We start from the raw sequence: 22,287 nt of genomic DNA, 5'->3' as shown, positions 1-22,287 counted from the left end.
TTGGACTGGTTCTCTCCAGCCTTGCTCTGTCTGAGCTCAGCTTGTCCTGCTGTTCATTCCCACAGGGCTCAGTCCCCACTGTGCTCTGTCCACCGTGCCTTTAGTACCTTCCATGAAAAATCCAGCTCCAGAAAAAGCAGCTCCCTATACACAAAAGGGATTTCATTCTTCTCCAATTAATTTTTTGCAAAATGGGAATTACTGGTAGTTATGGTCTCAGGACAGGAACAAATTTCACAGCGTGTGGAATGTAAGAGCAAGGTCAGATTTTTCTGGAATCATAAGCTCTGGGAATGCTTTCCACGTGCTCCCCTTAGCTCTGTCCCTCTTTCCCCAGCAGGATCAACAGCAGCAGCAGAGGTTATCTGGCCTCACAGACCATTTGCACACATCAGATTTTGTCTCAGCCTGTGTTCTGCATTTGTCTCTATCTACTTTTAGCAACTGTAATTATATAAAATAGCTTTGCTGGCCTCAATCTCCCAAATTCCCTTGGATGAATGACTTGTGCATTTAAATGCAATCATTTTATCTTTAATATGATTTTGAGAAGATTTTATTGAAGCCATGTCAAGGTTTTGGGATGGGGTTTCTCAGAAGAAGCAAGGCTGGGCAGAGGTCAACTGCCAGCTGCAGAAATTACTTCAGATCATTTCTGAAAGCACCAATTTACCATCATTTCATACTCAAGGATTTTTCCATGGATTTAAATCATTATGGTTTGGGGTCTTTTGAATGGTGTAAGGTTGTTGTTCTGCCACTCATCTGTGAAGTCTACATCAGTGTTTCTGCACTTTCTATCAAAAAGTGCAGAATTTTAATCACTTTATTGTGCAGCTCTGAAAAAAGCTCATACAGGGGCAACTGTCCATTTGCTGCTCACACATGCTGTGGTTCTGAAGGTTGTGTTTAACTTTCAAATATATCAATTGTCTCCTTTTTAAAATATTCTTTTCAGGCCACCCGTGAGCAGAGCTGCTCCTCAGCCTGAGAAACTGCAAAAGAACAATGTCAACAAAAAAAAGAAACTGGTTGAGGTCAGAATTCATATCTTTCCTATTTCGTTAAGAGTAACATGTGCTGAGTGAAATCCATCCCTGTTTCTCTCTCAGTGAAGGGCAGGTACAATCACAGAGGATATGCATTCCCATGCTCCCTGCTCAGTCCCAAGGGAAATACATCCAGAACCAGCACTTTGGTCCTGGGTGGGATTTTGAATGATGGAATTTGCTCATTGGCTTTGGAACTTTCCTTTTTCCCCAAACGACTTGTTTGAATTCCCACATAAGAGGCAGAACCAGGAACATTTTGTGGATCATTTGCAGCACTTGCTCTGTGGCTAGTTGGGATTGTTCCCAGTGAGCTGTGATTGTCTTTGGGACAGTCATTAACTTGGGCTTCAGGGCTCCAAGGCAGCTCTGCAAACCATCCATTAACCATGCTCGGTTCCTGGAGGAAATTTCCTTGGCAACTGCTCGTTATAAGCTGCAATTACACCTCTGATTAATGTCTTAATTACAGAGTTACTTATAGCTTGCCCTGGCTTCCTCTAAGGACTTTAAGGTCAGAGTTTGGTCTGTGGAAATTTGGTAGTTTATGAGAATTATTTTTGAAAACTCTGCAGATAGCTTCTTTAAAGTATCTGATGCCCTATATAAATATTAAACTGTGATGGGAAGAGCAATAAAATCCAACCTGTTCTGTGAGTTGTATCTGTTTGGAATGGGAATTTACAGAACCAGCATATTATAGCCCTCTGAATAATTAAAAAAGAAAATAATAGAAGTGCAGTGCTTTAGTTGACCAATTAAAGGTTGTTGATAGCCTCTGATATTGTTATGCCTCAATAAATGAGCAGAGTGGGGATAACTAATTATTATTTTGTTATTCTATTGCCTCCACAAGATATTAGTACTTGTGTAATTTAGAATTGTCCTTAAGTGCTCCAGGCTCTGAAATCTTGTTTTTTCTTCCATTTCACTCTTGTTCTTTTTGTTTTCCTGGAGCAGGAGCTGGCTTTAGACCATGTGTTTGGATACAGAGGATTTGACTGTCGCAACAACCTCCATTACCTGAACGACGGTGCTGACATCATTTTCCACACAGCTGCAGCAGGCATTGTCCAAAACCTCTCCACTGGTAATTCCACTTGAAAAAATACTTGGAGATAAAATAGCTTGATAAGGAAAATCTTTTTGATTGGAAGTCTGAACTTTTTAATCTTCCTATGGCTTTCCCACATTTGGGAAACTTTGGGGACTCCAGTCCTAGGTCAGCCTCTGGCCCGTGGGCTGGGAAACAAGGATGGCCCCATCTGTCCTTTCTGGGCCCCTTCTCCTGGGAGGGCTTTGCTGATTCCCTGGGTATAATTTCCCAAATACTGTTTTTGTATCCACCTGTGTGTGTTGATGGTTGTGTCCATAGTGCATTTGGGAATGGTGCCTGGGAATGGGAGCAGAGCAGCCTTAGTGGCCCCTCATCCCCTGCAGAGTTTTAACAGCTGCCCAAATAATCTGTGGTGGCTCTTCCTGGGTGCTGTGGTGACTGAATTCCTGTTTGGATGGCCTTAGGTAGCCAGAGCTTCTACCTGGAGCACACAGATGACATCCTGTGCCTGACAGTGAACCAGCACCCCAAGTACAAGAACGTGGTGGCCACCAGCCAGATCGGTACGTGTCCCCCCAGCAAAGCTTCCCTCACAGCTCTCAGGGCACTGCTGGATTTGGGGCTTTTCTGTGGGGAATTCTACTTCTTGTTTGATTTGGAAGAAGTAATCAAGCTCCAGGGTTTTCTTACTGTTTCAGTTCCGTCTCTGATTGTGAGTGATTGGATTTTACAATTTTTAATTGTAGTGTAATCATATTTCAGAAGGCAAGCTTTGATAAACTGCCTAATCATCTCAATAATCTGATTTATAGAGTTCCTTCTTTCCTTCCTGTGTCCAAGGCACTGTTTAGCAGTGAGAATACAATGAGCATCATTTTCTCTGCAGGAGCTGTACAGAAAAGGCAGAAACAGAGAGAGATCTCAGCAGGAGTTAGGGGGGCATATCAGGGGACAGCTGAGAAACCACTGATACGTGGTTTTTGTGTGTTTATTGTTTGCTTGGAGGGTCCTGCAGGAGTAAACATTGCATGGGGAATGCAGGATGAGTTGTCCCAAGCCTTGAGAAGGATCAGCTGCCCTCAGCCTAATGCTGAAATAATTCACTTTATGGAGGTGAATGGGGTCAGAACGTCTCCTCAGCCCACTCTAGAAGGAGAATGGAATCTGTAACTTGAGGACAGGAGTCACTTGACAGGGGGCAGGGGATGGTGGTGATGAGCACAGTGACAAACACAAACCCTCTGCTGCCTGTCCTGAGCACGGTCACTGCAGCTGGAATGTGGAGGGAGCACCCAAACCTGCACGTGGTGCCAGAGCTGTACAAAACACTGATGTCTGGGACATGGAAAAGGCTAAAAGTCCTTTTCCTAGGGCTCAGGAGATCAGTGCTTCTGAGTTTGATTTGATACTTTGTATAACTAGAGATTCACTTCACTTTTGAATTTAATAATTGTTAAAACCTGCATGCCTTTTAGCATTTCTTTTAGATACCATTTTTAAAACTTAAAAGTACTAAATATTGTTGCAATATTTGTGTATAAAAGCCAATATACCCAAAAAAGTTCAACAATATTCCTGCTTATTTGTTTTGTTGATTTAATCCATATCCATTTCCAAGTTTTTAATTTTGTTTTCCTTCTGGTGCTGATGCTGGCACTTCACATGACTTATTTCACCTATTGTTTTCCCTTGGTGCTTCCTCATTTGCCATTGCTCTCACAATGCAGGTGACATGACAGAATTCCCAGGTAAGGCTGATTTGTTTGTGAATTTAGCAGAGTCCTGTTGAGTTCCATGTTGCCTCGTTGTATCTGTGTGAACCATGGATACAAGTGAAACATCTGCAGGCAATTGCTTTTGCATGAGGCTCTTCATGAATGTTATGCTGTTCTTTTAGAACTTGCCTGACTTCATGGACTACAATGATTCCCCCTCCCTGTGTTTTGCAAGCTATTTTGATTTCTCTTTGTTTCCCAGTAGTGCTAATCTTCAAACAAATCCAAACCCCCAACTAATGTCTGTTCAGGTTAAATGTTCTTGAAAAATGCCTGGTTTGCACTGAAGCTTTCCAGAATTAATTCTCTTCCAATGCCTCTCTCTGCCCACAGGTACAACCCCCACAATTCACATTTGGGATGCCATGAGCAAGCAAACCCTTTCCATGCTGCGCTGCTTCCACACCAAAGGCGTCAATTACGTGAACTTCAGTGCCACGGGCAAACTTCTGGTGTCGGTGGGAGTGGACCCAGAGCACACCATCACTGTCTGGAGGTGGCAGGAAGGTACAAACCAGGGGAAATCGTGTTCCTTCAGCCTCACAGAGCTGGGCACAATCATTGGCTCTGCCTTTCAAGTCTTTGGAGTTTTGTCTCCCCACTCTATCCCAGTTAATCAGTTAAAGATAGCAAAGGGCTAAAAAGCATGAACAGGAAGATAAGTTTTTAACACCTATTGTAAGTGGAAATTAAGGAAAGAATGATGCTTAACATAAAATTACATGAACTTAAGGAAAACTATTCCTTTTCTTACCTGAAACACTTCAAGTACTTTGATGGAGAGAGGCTTTTGGGAAGTAATTTCTAGAAAAGAATTATCTTTGGAAATGATGGAGGGGAGAGGAAAAGTGCCTCAGCTCATGAGTGTGTCCCTGTGCACTTTTCACCAGATGATAGCCAACATTTCTGTGTTATTTCACTGACCCAGGAGACAGATTGTGCTATGAAGGCCTTAAATCTGCATTTCCTAAATCTGTGGGATGCAATGGAATAACCAGGGACTTTGGGAATTGCATTAAGATGTTTGATACCCTAAACAGTGTTGGGATTTGCAGCTGTCAGCTTCTGGGACACAGATCTCTAATCCAATACCAACTTAATTTATTTGATAAAATCATATCAGAGCTTAATTCCTCAGGTGGATTCAGCTTTGTTTTCATCCTTTCCTCATTAAACCAGGGGCTAAAGTTGCCAGCAGGGGAGGACACCTGGAGAGGATCTTCGTTGTGGAGTTCCGCCCCGACTCCGACACTCAGTTCGTGTCCGTGGGGGTCAAACACATGAAGTTCTGGACCTTGGCTGGCAGCGCTTTGCTCTACAAGAAAGGAGTCATTGGTTCCATGGAAGATGCCAAAATGCAAACCATGCTCTCTGTTGCCTTTGGAGCAGTGAGTTCAAATTACCTGCTGCAGGATTTTACATTACCTTTGTATTAAACCTGCAAGGGTCAGTTTTCTTTGCTGAAATCCAACCCAGTGCTTGTTAGTGCAATGTGGATTTAAAACCTGTGCACCTTGAGATCCTTCCCTGAATTTCCTGAGCACAGTTGGGTGAATGTCTTCTATTTAAGCTCTGTGCACACCTACTGCCCTGGCTTTTTTTTTTGCCTTTTTTTTACGCTTTGCTGGTTATTTATCTGTTTAACTTAAACTTGGTCTGTTATTTCGTGTATAATTTTTTCTGCTAAGGGTATTTGGTGTGACATGTGCCAGTGATACCACCAATGGTGACAATCCAGTGTGGTCGTTAGGGATTTTTAAATTTAATTTAAAGGATTTTACTTGAGGCTGAACAAAAATGCCGAGGTGTGTGTTGTATCAGAGATTGCTGCTGTGTGTTGCAGAATAACCTCACGTTCACTGGTGCCATAAATGGAGATGTGTACGTGTGGAAGGACCATTTCCTGGTCAGGCTGGTGGCCAAGGCTCACACAGGACCGGTGTTCACCATGTACACGACTCTGCGGGACGGGCTCATCGTCACTGGAGGGAAGGAGAGGCCGTAAGACACAGCATCTTCCCAAAGTGCCAACTTCTGTCTCCCTTGTGTGCTTTTTGTTATTTATCCAGCAGCCCAGGGATAAACGGTCTCTGTGCTGTAGCAGCTTCACTCCCAGTTTTGCATAACCTGCCCAGGTGGCTCAGTAAGTGAAGGACTAAAGGAGGATACTTGAGGGTCCCAGTGGCACGTGTTATGTGGCAGGGAGATGCTGACCCTCTTTGGAATTGTTCAAACACCTGGATAAGCTCCTATTGCCTGAGCTCCTGCCATAAGTGGAGTTCTCTTCATTTGTTAGTTCTGTCAAACTACAGACAGCCTCTCCCAGTGGAGATGCTGCGGGTCTTGGGATTACCACGAAAAACAGATTTGCCAAGAAACAGAGATTTGAGATATGTGGCAAGAGAGCAGTTTGGTTTGTACAAACTATGGTGCTGTTTAAACATGAAGTGTGAAAGCATTTAATTTTTTATTATTTACTTCCCATTGCACCATAATAGTGATATAGAGTGGAGGGTGGGTCAATGTATGTTTAGTGATTTAAGCAGAAAACTACTGGTGGGATTTCCATGTGTAAAGGAGCCACCAGGTAACACCAGGGCTCCTTTGCAGCACGAAGGAGGGGGGAGCAGTGAAGCTGTGGGACCAGGAGATGAAGCGGTGCCGAGCCTTCCAGCTGGAGACCGGGCAGCTCATCGAGTGCGTGCGCTCCGTGTGCCGCGGCAAGGTGAGAGCACGGGGCACAGGGGACAGGGCAGAGCTCAGCTGTCTGCCTGAGCTTCTGCTGCTGCTTTAAAAACACAAAACCCCCACTGGGGGTTACTGAGAGACTGTGAGAAGTGCAACACAGTAGAAACAACGGAGTCGTGTGACTTGTTGCAGTCACTCTTGCATGTGTTTAAATGGTGCATGAGAAAGCAGCAGTGATGCTGCACAGGGTGGGGCCTGTCCAGCTGAGTGCTCAGAGGATGGTCTTTATTTCATTTTGACACATTCCTTGATAAAAACACCACTGAGGAATGCTGTTTTATATTTCCAATCAAGTAGCCATTAACCAATTACAAGATTAATCTGTTTATGCTTTTTCCAAGTATTTGCCAAGGAAGCTCTGGCAGTTTAAACCCTGGCAGTTACTGTTACACTGACCACCCCTCTCCACTTGTTTTCTTTGGCTACAAACAGGGGAAAATCTTAGTGGGAACAAAAGATGGAGAAATTCTTGAAGTAGGAGAAAAAAATGCTGCTTCTAACTTGTTAATTGACTGTCACATGGAAGGGGAAATCTGGGGCTTGGCAACTCACCCCTCCAAAGACATCTTTATCTCCGCAAGCAACGACGGAACAGCCAGGATCTGGGACCTGTCGGACAAAGTGAGTACTGTGAATGTAAAAGTGTGTGATTAAAAATGAGCATTTTATCCAAGCATCCATTTTTCCAGCTATGCCTTTGAGCAGCCCTGGAATGAGAGCAGGGTTTTGCTTCTGTCCTGAGCAGGATTTGGTCATGTTTGGCACCAGCACTCCCAGAGGAATGCAGGGATTCACCAGCACACCTGCTCATGGAGTGCCTCTTGTTGGGCATTGTTTATTTTGATCCCAATCTGCAGGCTGGGGGATCAAGGAAGCATTTTGATTCCACATTGCCTGTGTGGGTGACACAGACTGTGCTGTCACACACACAGCCCCTGCCCATCATTCTGCCTTCCTGGCAGGCACAGCTCCCTCTTCTTCAGAGCCTTCCTTTGGAGCTCTGCATGTTGTCTCAGGGATTTTTCCAAGTCAAATTGACTAACAACAATTAAAAAAAAAACACCAGGAAGTTTTCAGCTCATTTTGGCCAGCATAACCTTTCCAAAAGCTTGTTACCTGAGCTAACAGGAATAATTTGTAATGAGGAAGATAATCTATTATAAATACAACCAGCTAGGTGAAAATGAAAGAGCTTTCTAGGACGTTTCCATGTATCAAATGAAATGGGAGAGCTCTGTGCCAATCAGCAGTTGTTGAAGATGCCAAAGTCACTTTGAAACAAATTAGGAAATAGATTTTTCAGCTTGTTCTGCTAAATAATCCTTTTTCTGGTGTGAAACTCGATGTCAGTCTACAAAATAATGCAAACATGAACCCCCCCCATCCAAATCACATCTCTATTTTGAAGTCTGCTTAGCGACATATGCCTGGTGGGATGTGAGTCTCGGTGTGACATTTCAGGTTTATGTTTAGAGGGAAACAGAGTGGATTTGTTTTGAATTAAGCAAGTTTTGTACTTTGTGTTTGGAAGCTCTGGGTGTGCTGAGGAGGTGTGAGCCTGTTGCCTGTGTTCCTGCAGAAGCTGGTGAACAAGGTGAGCCTGGGGCACCCCGCGCGCTGCGCCGCCTACAGCCCCGACGGGGAGATGGTGGCCATCGGCATGAGGAACGGCGAGTTCGTCCTCCTGCTGGTCAACAGCCTCAAGGTCTGGGGCAAGAAGCGGGACAGGAAATCTGCAATTCAGGACATCAGGTAGGAGGTGCTCAGAATATACAGCCCTGCCTCAAGGGAACGGCCATGGAGTGCCAGGGGGATTTGCAGAGGTTTTTTAAGTCTGTGTTTGTTGGAGCCTGTGGTGGGGCTTTTATTCAGTTACAGCCACACTGCACAGCTGGAATTATGGGAATTAATTCTCCAAATTGCAGTGCCTGTTGCTGACTCCCAGGGGATTGGTGTTGCTCTGCACACTGTGCTGTGGCTTTAGGCGAGTGCAATATTGGCATCATTTAACCACAAACAATATAGAATAGAGCCATGGAATGGTCTGGGTTGGAAGGGACCTTAAAGCTCATCCAGTCCCACCTCTTGCCACGGACAGGGACACCTTTCACTGTCCCATCTTGCTCCAAGCCCCGTCCAACCTGGCCTTGGACACTTCCAGTCATGGGGCAGCCACAGCTTCTCTGTGGAACCTGAGCCTCACCACCATCACAGGCAACAATTCCTTCCCAATATTCCATCTAACCCTGTCCTCTGTCAGAGATATCCTCAGTCTTCCTCTTCTCTTAAACATCCAAGTTTTGGGTTGGGTTGAGTCTTGCTGTTGATAGCAGGATTTTTCTGTTCTTCATTAAAAAAGATTACTGTCATGTTAGCATGAGAAGCAAACCTTGCACCAGAACAGCCAGTGACATCCCCACTCCATGTTTTATTGCCTAGGATCAGCCCAGATAACAGATTTTTGGCAGTGGGCTCACAAGAACATACTGTGGATTTTTATGATCTCACTCAAGGCACAACCCTGAACCGAATTGGCTACTGCAAGGACATTGCCAGTTTTGTCATTCAGATGGATTTCTCTGCAGACAGCAGGTACATCCAGGTATGTCTGGGATAGCCCTCGGAGTGCTCAGGTTTATTGGGCCACCATAATGAGGTGCAGGCTCCACTGTGCTGAGGGCAAAGCATTATCCCAGGTCAATGGAAGGGGGACAATGCTGAAAAAGAAATTGTGGATTATAACCATATGAAAGCAGCCTCTTCCTCCCTGAGGCTAGGATGTGTGTGAGAGCTCAGTTGTTTTAATTAAATTGTTAATTTGAAGGGGTTTCCTTCAGAAATGTTTCTGATTTAGTAAAATTATGCTGAGATAAAGTAAAGTATAGGAGTGAGAGAAAATCTGTCAGCTCTGCATGTGAGCGTCTCCATCCTGTAACATTGTTATTCCTTTATATGGCATGTGATCAATTCCAGATAATGAGGAAAAAAGAGAAATATTATCCTAGATGTTTAGTTCCTGATAAAACCTGGTGAGACTGTTGTAGATTTTAAAGACAATGATTTGTTTATAGCAGTTTCCAGGTTTTTCCTTTCCCTCTTTCAGGTATCCACAGGTGCCTACAAGCGTCAGGTTCACGAGGTGCCCCTGGGAAAGCAAATCACAGACCCTGCAGTCATAGAGAAAATCACCTGGGCCACATGGACCAGGTAACACCCAATGGGAGTGTGGGGCAGCACTGGGATCAGTCACAGGTTTGGGGGTGCAAATGCTGAGACGTCCCCAGCACCTGGCAAACCTGAGAGCACCCCCAGGCTCTGCTTCCCTAGAGCTCCATGTGACACCCGTGGGGTTTTACACACAGCTCTGGCTGTTTGGTGGCTGTAGTAATTAGTGCTGTTAATTACACCAGGGGCTGTCACAGAGCCACGGTGGCTCGTTGCCACTCATCCCAGGCCCCTCACACGGCTCTGGGCCACTCCAGGCAGCCTTGTCCCACAGCAGCAAACACCAGCAGCACAGGAGGCCTGGAAACGTGCACTGATTGTATGGAGGAGTTCTCAGTGTCACTAAAATGTATTTCTTGATGTGGATGAACACAGGAAGCTGCCCCCAGCATTGCAGAACTGTGGCTGTTCTTGCTCTTCCTGTGAGAAGTGGGACAGGCCAAAGGCAGAGCTGACAGTGGGTGACAACCAGGCAGGGCTGGGAGAAGGTAAATGAGAATCCTCCTACTCTGACGGCTCTGCTGGCATAAAAATCTGCCCCAAATTCCGCATTTCAGAGGACTCCTGACAGCTGGTGGGAGGGGGCAGATGCCTCTGGCAGTGACTCTGGGGGTAAATGATTACAGAGAGCTGAAGCCAGGGGCAGAACACCTATTTCTGAGAACAAGTGGACATAGAGCCAAGCATTCCCTCATTTGGGAACTCACAGCTAAGGGAAGAGTGCAGTCAGAAACCCCAGGGGAAGGCTCACAGAGACCAGAGCTGCACAAGGTACTGGTGTAGAATGATGCCAGTGGTTTCATGGGAAATAAATCTAAGGATTAATAGATAGAGATTGCTTAAGAATCACATAAAGATGATGTATTAGTGTGGTAGTCTTCATGATGAGCTCAGGGCAATCATTTAGAAGGGACAATTTTATTTTAAAAGCAGCAATTTTTTATTACAGACCTGTGTTGGCTCAGCCCCCTGTGGAAGAGCAGCAGCAAGTTAAGTCTTATGGTCTAATGCATTTTATTTACCTTGATTTTGGAACAGCATTCTTGGAGACGAAGTCATTGGGATCTGGCCACGAAATGCAGACAAAGCCGATGTCAACTGCGCCTGTGTGACCCACGCTGGCCTGAACATAGTGACAGGAGATGACTTTGGGCTGGTCAAGCTGTTTGACTTCCCATGCACAGAGAAATTTGTAAGTGCCTGTTTTATTTTCACCTCAGCAGCTTTTGCTTTTCCCAGACCCCTCAGGACTCAGTGTTACAGCACCCATCCAGCAGGGTCCATCCTCAGGAGGCTCTTACAGCAGCCAAACAGCACGGTCCATCCACGGGCAGCTCCCAGGGAGCAAGAAGGCCTTGGGCTCAGCATGGCTGTGGGCACAGAGCTTTGCCTGGTGCCAGCCCTGAGCTGCTCTCCTGTCCCACAGGCCAAACACAAGCGGTACTTTGGGCACTCGGCGCACGTCACCAACATCCGCTTCTCGCACGACGACAAGTTCGTGGTGAGCACCGGAGGGGACGACTGCAGGTAACGGGCTGGGACTGACTGGGGCACTCACACACACTGGGACACAGAGCCAGGCACACACACACAGAAAGGGACACAGCCACACCAGTGTGCACATGCACAGACACCACACAGACACATCCCACACACAAATGCACTGCACACACACACAGAAAGGGACACAGCCACACGGGTGTGCACATGCACAGCCACATCCCACACACAAATGCACAAACACAGCAGACATGAATACACACAGTGCACACACAGATGCACAAAGACACACTGCATACACACAGACACACACAGTGTACAGATACTGCCCAACAGAGCAAAGCCAGGCACACAGCACACACACAAAGCACAACACAGAGTGCACACACACAGTGTCACACAGTGTCACACATAAACTGTGCACACAATGCACGTACAACACATAGTGCTCACATTGCAGACATGCACATACACAATGCACACACATTGCATATATGCAGACAGAGCAACTGTGCACAGAGCGTGTTACACACACACACACACACACACACACACAGTCTGTACTTCACACACCCAAAGTGTTTATTTTCTGTTCCTGTCTCACTGGGCTGTGCCCAAGGCCAATCCCTGCTGTCCCTCCTGTCTCCCCAGTGTGTTTGTGTGGCGCTGCCTCTGAGGAGCCTCTGGCTGCTGCTGTCCTGCCCCAGCGAGGGCTGAGTTGGCCAGGACAGGCCGGAATGCCCTCCTGGCTGCAGGAATCCCAGCCCTGCTGCAGGCTGACATTTCCAGATCACTCATCCCAACTTACCAAGAGGGAATGGGAGCTGGCCTTGGAAAGCCCAACACCCTTGCGAAGGAAGCTGAGGTTTGAAGGGTAACCTGGGGATCCCAAAGGGATGAACAGTTCACTCACAAAGCTGCTTTTGCCTAATACTGTGTTGTTCAAACCATGTCTGAAAAGGGAGAAAATACTGACAAAATGCTGGGCCCTTTAATTTTCAAATTTGTGGCTTGAACAAAGTTCAGAAAGTGGGTGGGTTTTAACCACACCTGCTTAAGACTCCAATCTGGTGCACTCAGTAAAGCTGGGAGCATTTAACGAGCAGGCTGGGGAGGGGGGAGGTAATCCTTCAGCTTTCATTAATTGAAGGAGTAAAGTATCCCTTTTTTTTAAGTCCATTTTATTTTTAAATATATATATTTGGCAGACTTTTCTATCCATGAAGTGCCTTGGAATAATTTTCTAGTAGTTTGGGCTGCAGCCTTGCCTCCCCCCACCTGCTTTCCACACACGGTGCTATGACTCTCACCCAGAGGAGGGCTAAACCATTCTCACCTTTTCCAGCTGGGTACTTACATGATCCCTGTTTTCTGCTTTGGTTTTTTAATACCTTCACAAGTGAATTCCCCACTGTTTGTGTGCTGTCAGAAGGCCTAAGTGAGGCATTCCAGCTCCTGGGCAGCTGCTCCTGCAGCCAGCAGTGCAAGGTGAACTCCAACAGTGAGTGAGAGGAGAGGGCTTGGACAGACTCGGTTCAAGACATTTTAACACCAAGATTGAGGGAGTCATTCCCCAAGTGTTCCTGCATGCTTCCCCTTTCTGGGAAAATGTGCTTTACACTCCTACAGGCAGTGGCCAGCCAGGATCTTGGCCTGGTGGGAAAGCCTCCATCACTCCCTATTTCCTGTTCTGGAGGGGGGTCCTACGCCTCCAAAGGAATCCCTGGAATGTCCCTGTAGCAGGGCTCTGTGTGCCCTCCAGCCAGTCCATGCTGCTTGTAAGTAAAACATAAATCCTCTAATACCAGGAAATGCAGCTTTTTCTTTTTGGGAAAAGCTCATCATGGGTGACTCTGGCCTCCTCTCCCTCACCCCACAGAGGCCCCTGTCCTGGCCTGGGGGACAGCTGAGATCAAAGGAGAGCTGCCTCCATGGAAAAGTGGAACCATGGACAGATATTCCCAAAAGGCAACTCAAAGCCTTCACTATTTGTTAGAACATTTTGTCAACCAAAAACTCAAGGGACAGTGGAATTGGAGAAAGTTTAAAAATAAGTATCTTAAATGCATATTTTGCTATTCAAGATTCTGGGCATGGAACAACATCCATACTTTGAAATTATCTTTCTTAATTAAAAGAAATAAAGGCTAAAATAAAACATTTAGACTTACATTTAGTCTCTGAAAAGCAATAGTGCTTTAGTCCCAGTTCAGGACAATAGGATTTTGAACTCTGGAACCTTCCTGCCAGTCCGTTTCTGCTGCCCACTGCACAGAAAAGTAGCAAAAACATCCCATTAAAGGAGTGGATTCCTGTCTGTTCAACACACAAAGTGCTTCAGCAACCTCAAAGAATCACCTTTTTTTTTACAATTGAATTTATTAATGCCTTATATGACTATACAGCAGAGCAGTTTGTCAGATACACAGTGCGAGTCCCTATGCAGTCTTTTTCTCAAAGAACCTTCGGGATCAAATCCTGTTCTGTCAGGTGGTGCCAGCAGTGAGCACCTCTGCCTGTGTTGTAACCACTCATGTTTGCCTTCCTTCCACGTTGATTGTATCCCAAATAAAACCAGTTGTGTGGCAGAATGAATTAAGAGTGATGTGAGAAATATCTTCAAGCAATAGTGTCTGTCAGGAAAACACTTACCTATGGTTTGTATGTTTCTATGGTCTGGCTTCCTGTATAAAATGCTCAGAAGTAATGCTGTATTTTACTGTAAAATTAAATATTAATGCATGAATTTCTATTTTTCAATGGTCAAGATGCCATTCAGTTAAAATCTCCATCTCAAATAAATTTGTACACAAGTTTTCGATGTCCAGCTCTTAAATCAGAATCAACACATTGACCTGGAAAGATTATTGGGACTTATTTCCTTCAAACATGAAAATGGCATCAATCATTCCTGTCTCAAAACTCCAAGAGCCCAACACCCTTCCAGAGCTCCCTGGGACACTGGAGGTGGCCCTGAGCAGCTCCTTCAGGCTGCAGAGGAAGAAAAGGGACTGTGACAAACCCACCCTGCACCGCGCTCTAGTCGGACACTACTGCCATCACCATGGACCATGGAAATTTATCACAAGGAACTTCAAATAAACACAAATATATTAAACTTGCCTCAAGAAAGCCAAATACTGGTATCATTTTATGTCTATAAGCTTTATTGATACTTGGGGTTTTGGGGTTGGTTTTTTTTTTCCTTTTTTGTTGGGATTTTTTTTTTTTTTACATTTCACAATGCATTCCACAGACTTAGTTCAGTACAGCTCAAACTGCAAGTGTATAAATTTTCACTTATCATTTTCTTGCATAACAGGACAGGGCTTTAAGTTTCCAAACAACATTTGCAGCATTAGATACTCGGTCCACAGATTATCAGAGTCTGAAAGCTGGAGAATTATTTGCTCAAAATCAACTACTGTACGTTTGTGCAACAAAGTGTATGCTGTAAGTTTCTTTTACTCTGTGTGGAGGTTCTTTGTTCATTTCTCTTTTGTTGTTTCCAACAGATGCCAGTGTTTACAGAGACTTTTTAGTTTCTCAAGCTTGTGTGCTCTGGAGCTCGTCCAGGCCTCAGTCAGTTCTCTGAAGTACAAAGCACTGTGGAGCAGCTGAAAGATCTAAGCTTTGTTATACACACATATATATATATATATATATATATTGGCAATTGATAAAACAAAATCACAATACAGCTATACTCATACCAAAAAGGCAAGATTTTTCAAAACTTGCTAAACTGGTATATTCTTCTAAAACATCTCATTTTAGAAAATCTGCATCAATCTACACAGACCATACACAGTGCACAAACTGGGAAGTGTTCTCCTCTGCCCCACCTGCTCTACACCTCCGGCACGCAGCAGGAACTACCTCTGATGAAGCAAATGTACAGCTGTCTCAGTCGTTTGTATTAGCCAGTGCTGCACACAGGATAAGGAAAGATGATTAGTTTTAGATCCATACATAGCAGCTTACAATACTTAAAGATGATGAAACACATGGCAGTCAAAACAGTTATTTTTCCTCAAACACTGCGTTGCTAAAAAATAAAGATCTGTGAAATTGCACTGCAATGTCAAGGGGTTTGCTATTCCCTGACCCTCCCCATGTAAATCCAATGAGTATTTTTCCCCCTTAAAAGATGAACTTTCTTTCCTATTGATAAGTTGCTTCAGGTTTATTTTATTCAGTTTTGCGCTTCAACCCAGGGATCTTTGCTTGGATCCTGCAAGAGGAAAAAAAAAAAGACAAAGCTAAGTTTGAGTAACAAAAAAGGAAAGGTTAAACAGAATCTTACAAACAGCAACATGTGAAAAGAACCCTCACAACACAGCTTTGTGCTCAGAGCCCAATGACACTGCTGAACTTATCATTCCCCCCTCAACTGCACCTGCTGAGGGGCTCAGCTATCACTAATGGGTTCACACACACAGATTTCTATTGGAAATAACAGAGGCTCATTTCAATAGAGCATCAGCAATAAAGGAGCTCATTTCCTAACCAGTCCAGAGTTAGAGACCTTTTCCCTCCTTGGCCTGGCACATGGAAGAACACATTGGTCCTAGACAGGAGTGCCACATGTGCCAGGAACTGTTATCAGCACAAAGGAAAATAAATAAACCCAAACCAACTCACTTTGCCATGGCATCTTTGACATTCTTGTTCACAAGTCCCAGGTAATGGTCGATTTGGGCCTGGAATTGAAGCAGAAAGAAGTTACAGCCCAGCTGCTCCTTTGCAGTCTGGCTGAGTCCCACAGAACTCTGTGGGTGCAGGGCTGGGCCCCCGTGGGCCCCACAGAACAGCAAAGCTGCTTAGCTGGGCCAGGCTGGGTAACCAGCTTAGGCTGCAGCCCAGCCAGGGGATTGAGCAGCTCGGGTTAAGTCCCACACACTGGCCCTGCTCCTGCCCTGGGGCTCCAGGGCCCCTTTCCCTGTGGAGGAGGAGCCTGGGCAGGACCCCATGAGGCTCTGCCATCTGCTCCTGCCCCCATGGCTGCCTTGTTGTTGAAAGGGGAGACGAAGGGCTAAGCCAGAGCTGGCTCCCCCCTCCTGAGCAGTGACCTGCCCATGACAGCCCTGGCCATAATTTAATCAGAAGTATTTTATTTTGGCTCCTTCCTCCCTACTCCTTTTACATGGGAATCTCTCCCCAAGAGCAGCCCTGGACTGGGCCAAGCAGCTCCCACCTCCTGTTTTTGCCAGGGCTACAAATTCCACAGAGCTTTGGGAAACCAATCCTGAATACCAAGCCCAAGAGGTACAGCAGGATTAACACACCCTGCCTAGTGCTGCTCCAGTCCTGACCAAAGCTGGACCAGCAGAAAAGGCCTCCAAGTTCATCAGGCCCTTCCCAGAACTGTTTGCTGGGAAAACCTCTTCTTCCACCAAGAAGGAAAAGGGAAAGCATGCACAGTCTGAACTTCAAACTAAACTAGTGCTCCCTGGCCCTGATTCCTGGGTAAAGGCCTATTTTAAAGGCTTTAAATATTTCAGAAGACTGAAATTAATTTTAATTATTTGTTTCTGGTTTTGTTTCAAGCTGGTTCTATGAAACATTTAATAAATTCTATTAAACACTCACCTGATGTCTCTCATAAATAACAGGGACGCTGAAGAGCGAAATCAGAGCTGGAAAAGAGCACATCAAATGTATCAATATTGACAACAGGGATGGTGTTCAGACAGAACAAAGACTGGTTTCCACACCTTGATATGTCTTGCAAAAAGGTCCAAGAAAAATGAACAATTAAGCCCCAAGCACCAATTGTTGGCCAGAAAATTCAATAATCCCTACTAAGGAGAGCCTGAGCTGTTCTCCAGGTCTCACCAACAGTACAGTAAAGTCTGGTCACAGGTCACTTTTGCACAGTGGGTCATGCAAATTCTTCCCAAAGGCTGCTCAGGCATCAGTTGGTTCTGACACCAAAAGCCAGCCTGCTCTGGGATATTAGAAATGAAATCCTGCAGTGGGACACAGCCACACAGATCCTGCAGCTCCTCCTAAGTCCCAGCACAGCCATGACATTCAGGGCAGGCTAAGCCTGACAGGGACAAGCACAACAAACCTGCCTAGAAACTGTGTAATGTGTGAAAATCAGCAATCTCAAGGAATTCAACAACACAACTCAAATTACCTGTTCTGTTGTATTATCCAAAAAAAAGGAACTTAGAAGTGCAACATCTTAAGGCTACAGGATGAGCCTCCCAGTGACCAGACCCCAGTGCCTCCCCAAGGTTATTTGGTGTGCCAGGTGTGTAACAAGTCAAACACTTACCCAGGATCAGTAATGTCAGACCATTGAACAAGGCACCAACGTAAGTGAACACCCACATCAACACTGCAAACTGCAAGGGAAAAAGAGCCCATCAGCACCACTCTGTGCCCAGGACATCCCACTTGCTGTACACACAAATTCCCATCCAAACAGCCCCAAAGTGCTCTTCACTTCAGCCCTGTGCAGCTCCTGAAACCAGAGCTGCCTGATGAGAGGGCTCAAGGATGCAGTAATGGGATATGGGGCCTCGTGTGTGCAGTCACGGGGCTGAATCCAGCCCGAGTCAGCAGTGCCCAAACATTGCCCTGTGCCCAAACACTGCCCTGTGCCCAAACACTGCCCTGTGCCTTCCCTGGGCACTGCCAGCTCCATGGCAAACACACAGCTCCTGCCTCCCATCCTCCAGAGAGGGGACAGGGCAGGCTAAGAGAGGCCAAAGGGAAGGGAGGTCACACCTGTGTGTGTCTCACCCCAGTGTCCACCCACCTGCCCAGCCACGCTCTGACCAGACCAGGCAGAGGCTCTGACACATCAGGAAAAGCCTGTCTGGAAGGTAATGGGGTAGGGTGGGCTTGATTTACCTTTTCTCCTTCAAAAAAAACCCAAAGGCACTTTGGATGTTAAAAAATTTAGGAACAAGAGGAGTGAAAAGTGCTCCATCATGGAAGCTGGCTCCAGGTGAGAGCCAAGCTCAGAAGCAAAGACACCCCTAAAGCCCCACACTGCCACCTCTGCTGGCTCCCTATTTCAGCCCCATTCTCCCCCCCTGCTGACAGTGTTTGTGCAGCTCCTGGTGGGACACAGGCTCTGCTTCCCAGCTCCACACAAAGCTCTGCCCACACTCAGTGCCAGGTGGAGTGTCCCAGGCACACCTCTGACCTATAGCAGGGGGAGGGGACCCAGGGCTGCCAGCTCTATTTCGGGGTAGGATTCCTCCTGAGGAAAATCAGCCCTTTCTTCTAGAGTTGCAGGAGTGCTGAGGAGCTGAGCAGCAGCCAGGAGCAGCAGCTTTCTCCAGCGTTTATTCCTTGCTCTGCACAGAGCAGAGACCCCCAGCCCTGGTCAGCTCAGCACGTGGGGCTGTTTTCCAGCAGAACCCTGCACAGGCACCATGAGAGGGCTGCGCACAGTGAACAACCCAAGATGGAAACTCCCATCAGCAGGAGCTACCCCCAAGGAAAGGATGGGCACAAAGTGCTGGCAAGGAAAACAGGGCATGGTTGCAGGAGTGTGGGTGTGGGCCAGGACCCTGCAGCCAAGCTACTCTGAACTTACATATCCCAACATCCAATTTTAGCTTATCAAAAGATGTAAAACATCCAAACCAAACAAAATCAACAGCCAGCCACAAGATAAGGGCATTGATAGTCAATACAAGTTTAATTCCATGAACCTTGCAACAAAATCAAGTTGACTTCAAGAGCTTCACTCAAAAGTGGTCTAAAATTCAGGTGCATTAACTGCAAGTGATGCAGCTCTTACCTGTCAGCACTTCTGAGATGTGACACAGCAGCACCAGAGAGGAGCACAAAGTTAACCCTCAGAGAGGCACAAAGTTAACCCTCAGAGAGGCTGCACCATTCCTAGCAGCTAAAGGATTGTGGCAGGTTTCTCAAGGAAAATAAAGCAGATTTGCTGAACTCCTTGGCCCAGTTCTGCCCTGCAATGCCAGGGTGAGCCTGGAGCTGATCTCTCTGCACCAGGCATTTTACTGGGGCAAACATTTCCATGTTGGAGCAGCTGCACATGCAGCACATCCACCAGAGAGGGAAGGAAGGCACCAGCTTGCACTGGGCAAAGAGCCCTGAGGGTGTGATGGTTTACAGGGGTTCTCCTGCATCCCAACAGCCATCCCTGACCTGCTCCCCATGGACACAATTCCTGAAGCTCAGCACCACCCAGCCAGCTCAGCAGCCAGGACACTGCTGATGACTCTGCCCAGGGCAGAAAATGGGAGTTTACGTAAGCACAGGGGTAACACGACACAAATCAATCCCAAAGTCCAATAATTATCAGAACTATCAATTATTTATTTTAGTGAGCATTGAATTCATGGTTCAAGAAAGAGCAAAATCCAGTTCACATTTGACCACACCCAAAGGTTCTCTCCACCCAAAGTCTGTCCAGGGCAGCATCAGGGCAGAACCAGGAGCTGCTGCATGTGCAGGTTTTAACTGCCTACACTTACAGTACTGGATGGGAGAGGGACTCTTGATCCCACAGCTCCTCCCTCTGCACTCCTCTGACACTTCCAGCAGCTCTCCCAGGATTATCCATCCTGGAGTCCATCTCAACCCCACATTTCCTTACTGGTCTCTATTTTCTTTCTCTTATAAACTATGCAAACCCAGAGACCCTCACAGACACAACAAAGCTTACCTGAAACACACCTCAGAGACCTTTACAAACACAAAAACCTGCCCTGAAACACCTCTAAATAAAGCTCTAGGACAAGAAAAAGAAAGCAGAAGGCAGTCCAGGATCCAGGCTTGGTCCTTCCAAGGACCTGCACACCAGTGAAAGGCCTGGGTGGCTGATGGACTGAAGCCACTTTTGGCAGCCAAAATGGGCAAATCCAGAAGTGCCCCATGCCCTCCTTTGCTACAGAATACTGAGAACACAGAGCTCTGCTCCTCAAAGCCTGAGCAAGAGCAGCAGTGCCCAGTGCCAGCACAGCCTTTACCAGGACAAAATGCAGCTTCTCCTGGGGCTCTGGCAAGGGCTCCTCTGGAGTTACTCCTCAAGAGCAGTGAGGAATTTCTCCTTGTGCTGCATAAATATTTAGAGTCCATTTCAAGACTTCCCTGACTGAAGCATTGTTTAATAAAGAAGAAAAAAAAAACCTTAACAAGACGGATTTTACAGTCAGAACTATTACACACAATGAACTGACCTGCAGACATTTTCTACATTAGAGCTCTGTAACTTGAATTATACATAAACATGTGGTTTCCTAGAGTGAAGATGTTTAAACTACACAAGCCAAGATATTTTTATTTTTTAAACCAGGGCCATTATATTACATAAGACCCTGGAATCCCAATGTTCTCCTCGAGCACAAACTCTTCAAAATCAGTAACGTGTGCTTGTGAACTGTCCTGACATTCACTGGTTTCTGATAAAGGGTTGTTTCCAGCTACCATAAATTAGACTAATTAACCTACATAAAACATTTTAAATGTCAGGAGGAGAGAGGGGAAATGAATTAGTTCAGCTGAATAAACACATCTTTCCTATGGACTGTAGTATTTTAAGTGATTAGAGTGCCTTGAAGACATTCTGGCTGGAATTAATTCTGCTTCTAACACAATTCCTCCAGAAGGCCTTGCTTTCAGACCAGTGCTCACTGGAACAGCAGCTGGCTTCTCACTGCTTCCTTCTCCTTTACTGCAAGGGGTTGGGATCTCTACACAAATGGTGTGAGAAATCTCCTAACTCAGACCAAGGCAGGATCACAAAGGGCTTGATCAGAAACACAAGTGACCTTGTGATTCTGAGTTTTTCTGTGCTGTTGATAATCAGATTCAAACAGGACTTTGGCAGCAGCACTATTGATCATGTCTCAAAAAGTAGAACAGAAATGATTGTGCAGAAAAGAATGCACAACCAGCTCCTCAAAAGCCTTTTCCTGCAAAGCCCTTCAGGAGCAGGGAGATTACTGCACAAGCCCCAGGCCAACACTCCCCCTCCTCTCTCCCTCCTGAGAAAAGAAATGTGCCCCAGGAGCAGCAGAGCCCCCTTACACCTCCTCCTGCTTCCAGAGGGAGCTGCCTCACTGCAGGAGCCTTGCAGGGCATCAGGTGCAGCTTTTCTGGCACAAACTGTGTTTAACTTAGAGCACAATGAGAAACTGGATCTGCAAACTCTGGGTAAGATTCCAAGATCTGCCTGCAGGTTTCTATTGCACAGTTACAACAAAGGCTTGGACAGCCTGCCTGGTTTTCCCCAGTTTCACAAGGAACCCCTCCCCCAACCCCACAGCAACTCAAAGGACTTTACAAAGCACTAAGTAAGGGGATTTACTGCAGGATAAATGCAAGTTTTTTCAAGAAGATTAAGCAAACTGAAAAAGAAGTGGACAACACACTGCACTAGGTAAAGGAAACACCAGTTTCAAAAACAAAGAAAGGCAATTAAAGCTTGAAAGGAGAGAATATAATTCTCCCAGAACAAAACTGAAGGGTTTTCAGCCAATTCTTTTACTTTGGAGGGGTTTTTTTAGGTTTGGGTTGGGTTTTTTTTGTTACATTTTGTTTAATTTATTACTATTCTTCACGGTCAGTTGTGCTCTGCCACTCTCAGTAAATCCCATTAAATTCTACATGGATGGACTCTAGCTGTTACACAGCACTGCTCACACTGGGCAGAGTAATTTGCAATCCCCGTTTCAGTAATTCCCATCACTAAAACCAGCAGTTTTCACTCCCAAATCTAGGGGCTGGAACAAGTGCCCACCTTCCCAGTAACCCAAGGGCATCACTCAGTCCTCACCTCTCCAGCAGAAAGTGGACAAAGAACTCCTGTTTAAAGACAGGGAGCTGTGCACTAAACACAAACAAAAAACCAGCTCCAAAGCAGGCTGGGACAATCTAGGCCAGAGCCAGGTTTTCCAGAGGGACACTCACACATCAGTGACACACCCCCAAT

The 22,287-nt window shown here is 45.9% G+C and overlaps 2 protein-coding genes across 6 annotated transcripts in view; one reads left to right on the top strand and one right to left on the bottom strand.

Annotated features, from left to right (window-relative positions):
* The window catches only part of EML6 (EMAP like 6), an 89,237-nt gene extending 74,557 nt beyond the window's left edge, over positions 1-14,680 (top strand). Inside the window, exons 28-42 of the mRNA XM_031058291.1 lie at positions 959-1,037; positions 2,010-2,139; positions 2,571-2,669; positions 3,834-3,854; positions 4,215-4,388; positions 5,061-5,269; positions 5,725-5,882; positions 6,492-6,606; positions 7,062-7,250; positions 8,209-8,381; positions 9,069-9,231; positions 9,733-9,836; positions 10,893-11,046; positions 11,281-11,381; positions 12,006-14,680. Coding sequence (XP_030914151.1) covers positions 959-1,037; positions 2,010-2,139; positions 2,571-2,669; positions 3,834-3,854; positions 4,215-4,388; positions 5,061-5,269; positions 5,725-5,882; positions 6,492-6,606; positions 7,062-7,250; positions 8,209-8,381; positions 9,069-9,231; positions 9,733-9,836; positions 10,893-11,046; positions 11,281-11,381; positions 12,006-12,030 — 1,894 coding nt within the window. The 3' untranslated portion in view covers positions 12,031-14,680. The remainder of the gene's footprint in view (positions 1-958; positions 1,038-2,009; positions 2,140-2,570; positions 2,670-3,833; positions 3,855-4,214; positions 4,389-5,060; positions 5,270-5,724; positions 5,883-6,491; positions 6,607-7,061; positions 7,251-8,208; positions 8,382-9,068; positions 9,232-9,732; positions 9,837-10,892; positions 11,047-11,280; positions 11,382-12,005) is intronic.
* The window catches only part of RTN4 (reticulon 4), a 27,082-nt gene continuing 18,508 nt past the window's right edge, over positions 13,714-22,287 (bottom strand). For all 5 annotated transcript variants that reach the window (XM_031058292.1, XM_031058293.1, XM_031058295.1 and 2 more), the window contains 4 exons: positions 17,641-17,710; positions 16,947-16,993; positions 15,999-16,057; positions 13,714-15,588 (listed from right to left, as the gene is read on the bottom strand). In XM_031058292.1, coding sequence (XP_030914152.1) covers positions 15,546-15,588; positions 15,999-16,057; positions 16,947-16,993; positions 17,641-17,710 — 219 coding nt within the window. In that variant the 3' untranslated portion in view covers positions 13,714-15,545. The remainder of the gene's footprint in view (positions 15,589-15,998; positions 16,058-16,946; positions 16,994-17,640; positions 17,711-22,287) is intronic.

This window comes from Geospiza fortis, unplaced genomic scaffold (genome assembly GCF_000277835.1).
Source record: "Geospiza fortis unplaced genomic scaffold, GeoFor_1.0 scaffold275, whole genome shotgun sequence".
NCBI lineage: Eukaryota > Metazoa > Chordata > Aves > Passeriformes > Thraupidae > Geospiza > Geospiza fortis.
The sequence above is the reverse complement of the archived record's forward strand: the minus strand, read 5'-3'. Positions and strand labels throughout refer to the sequence as shown.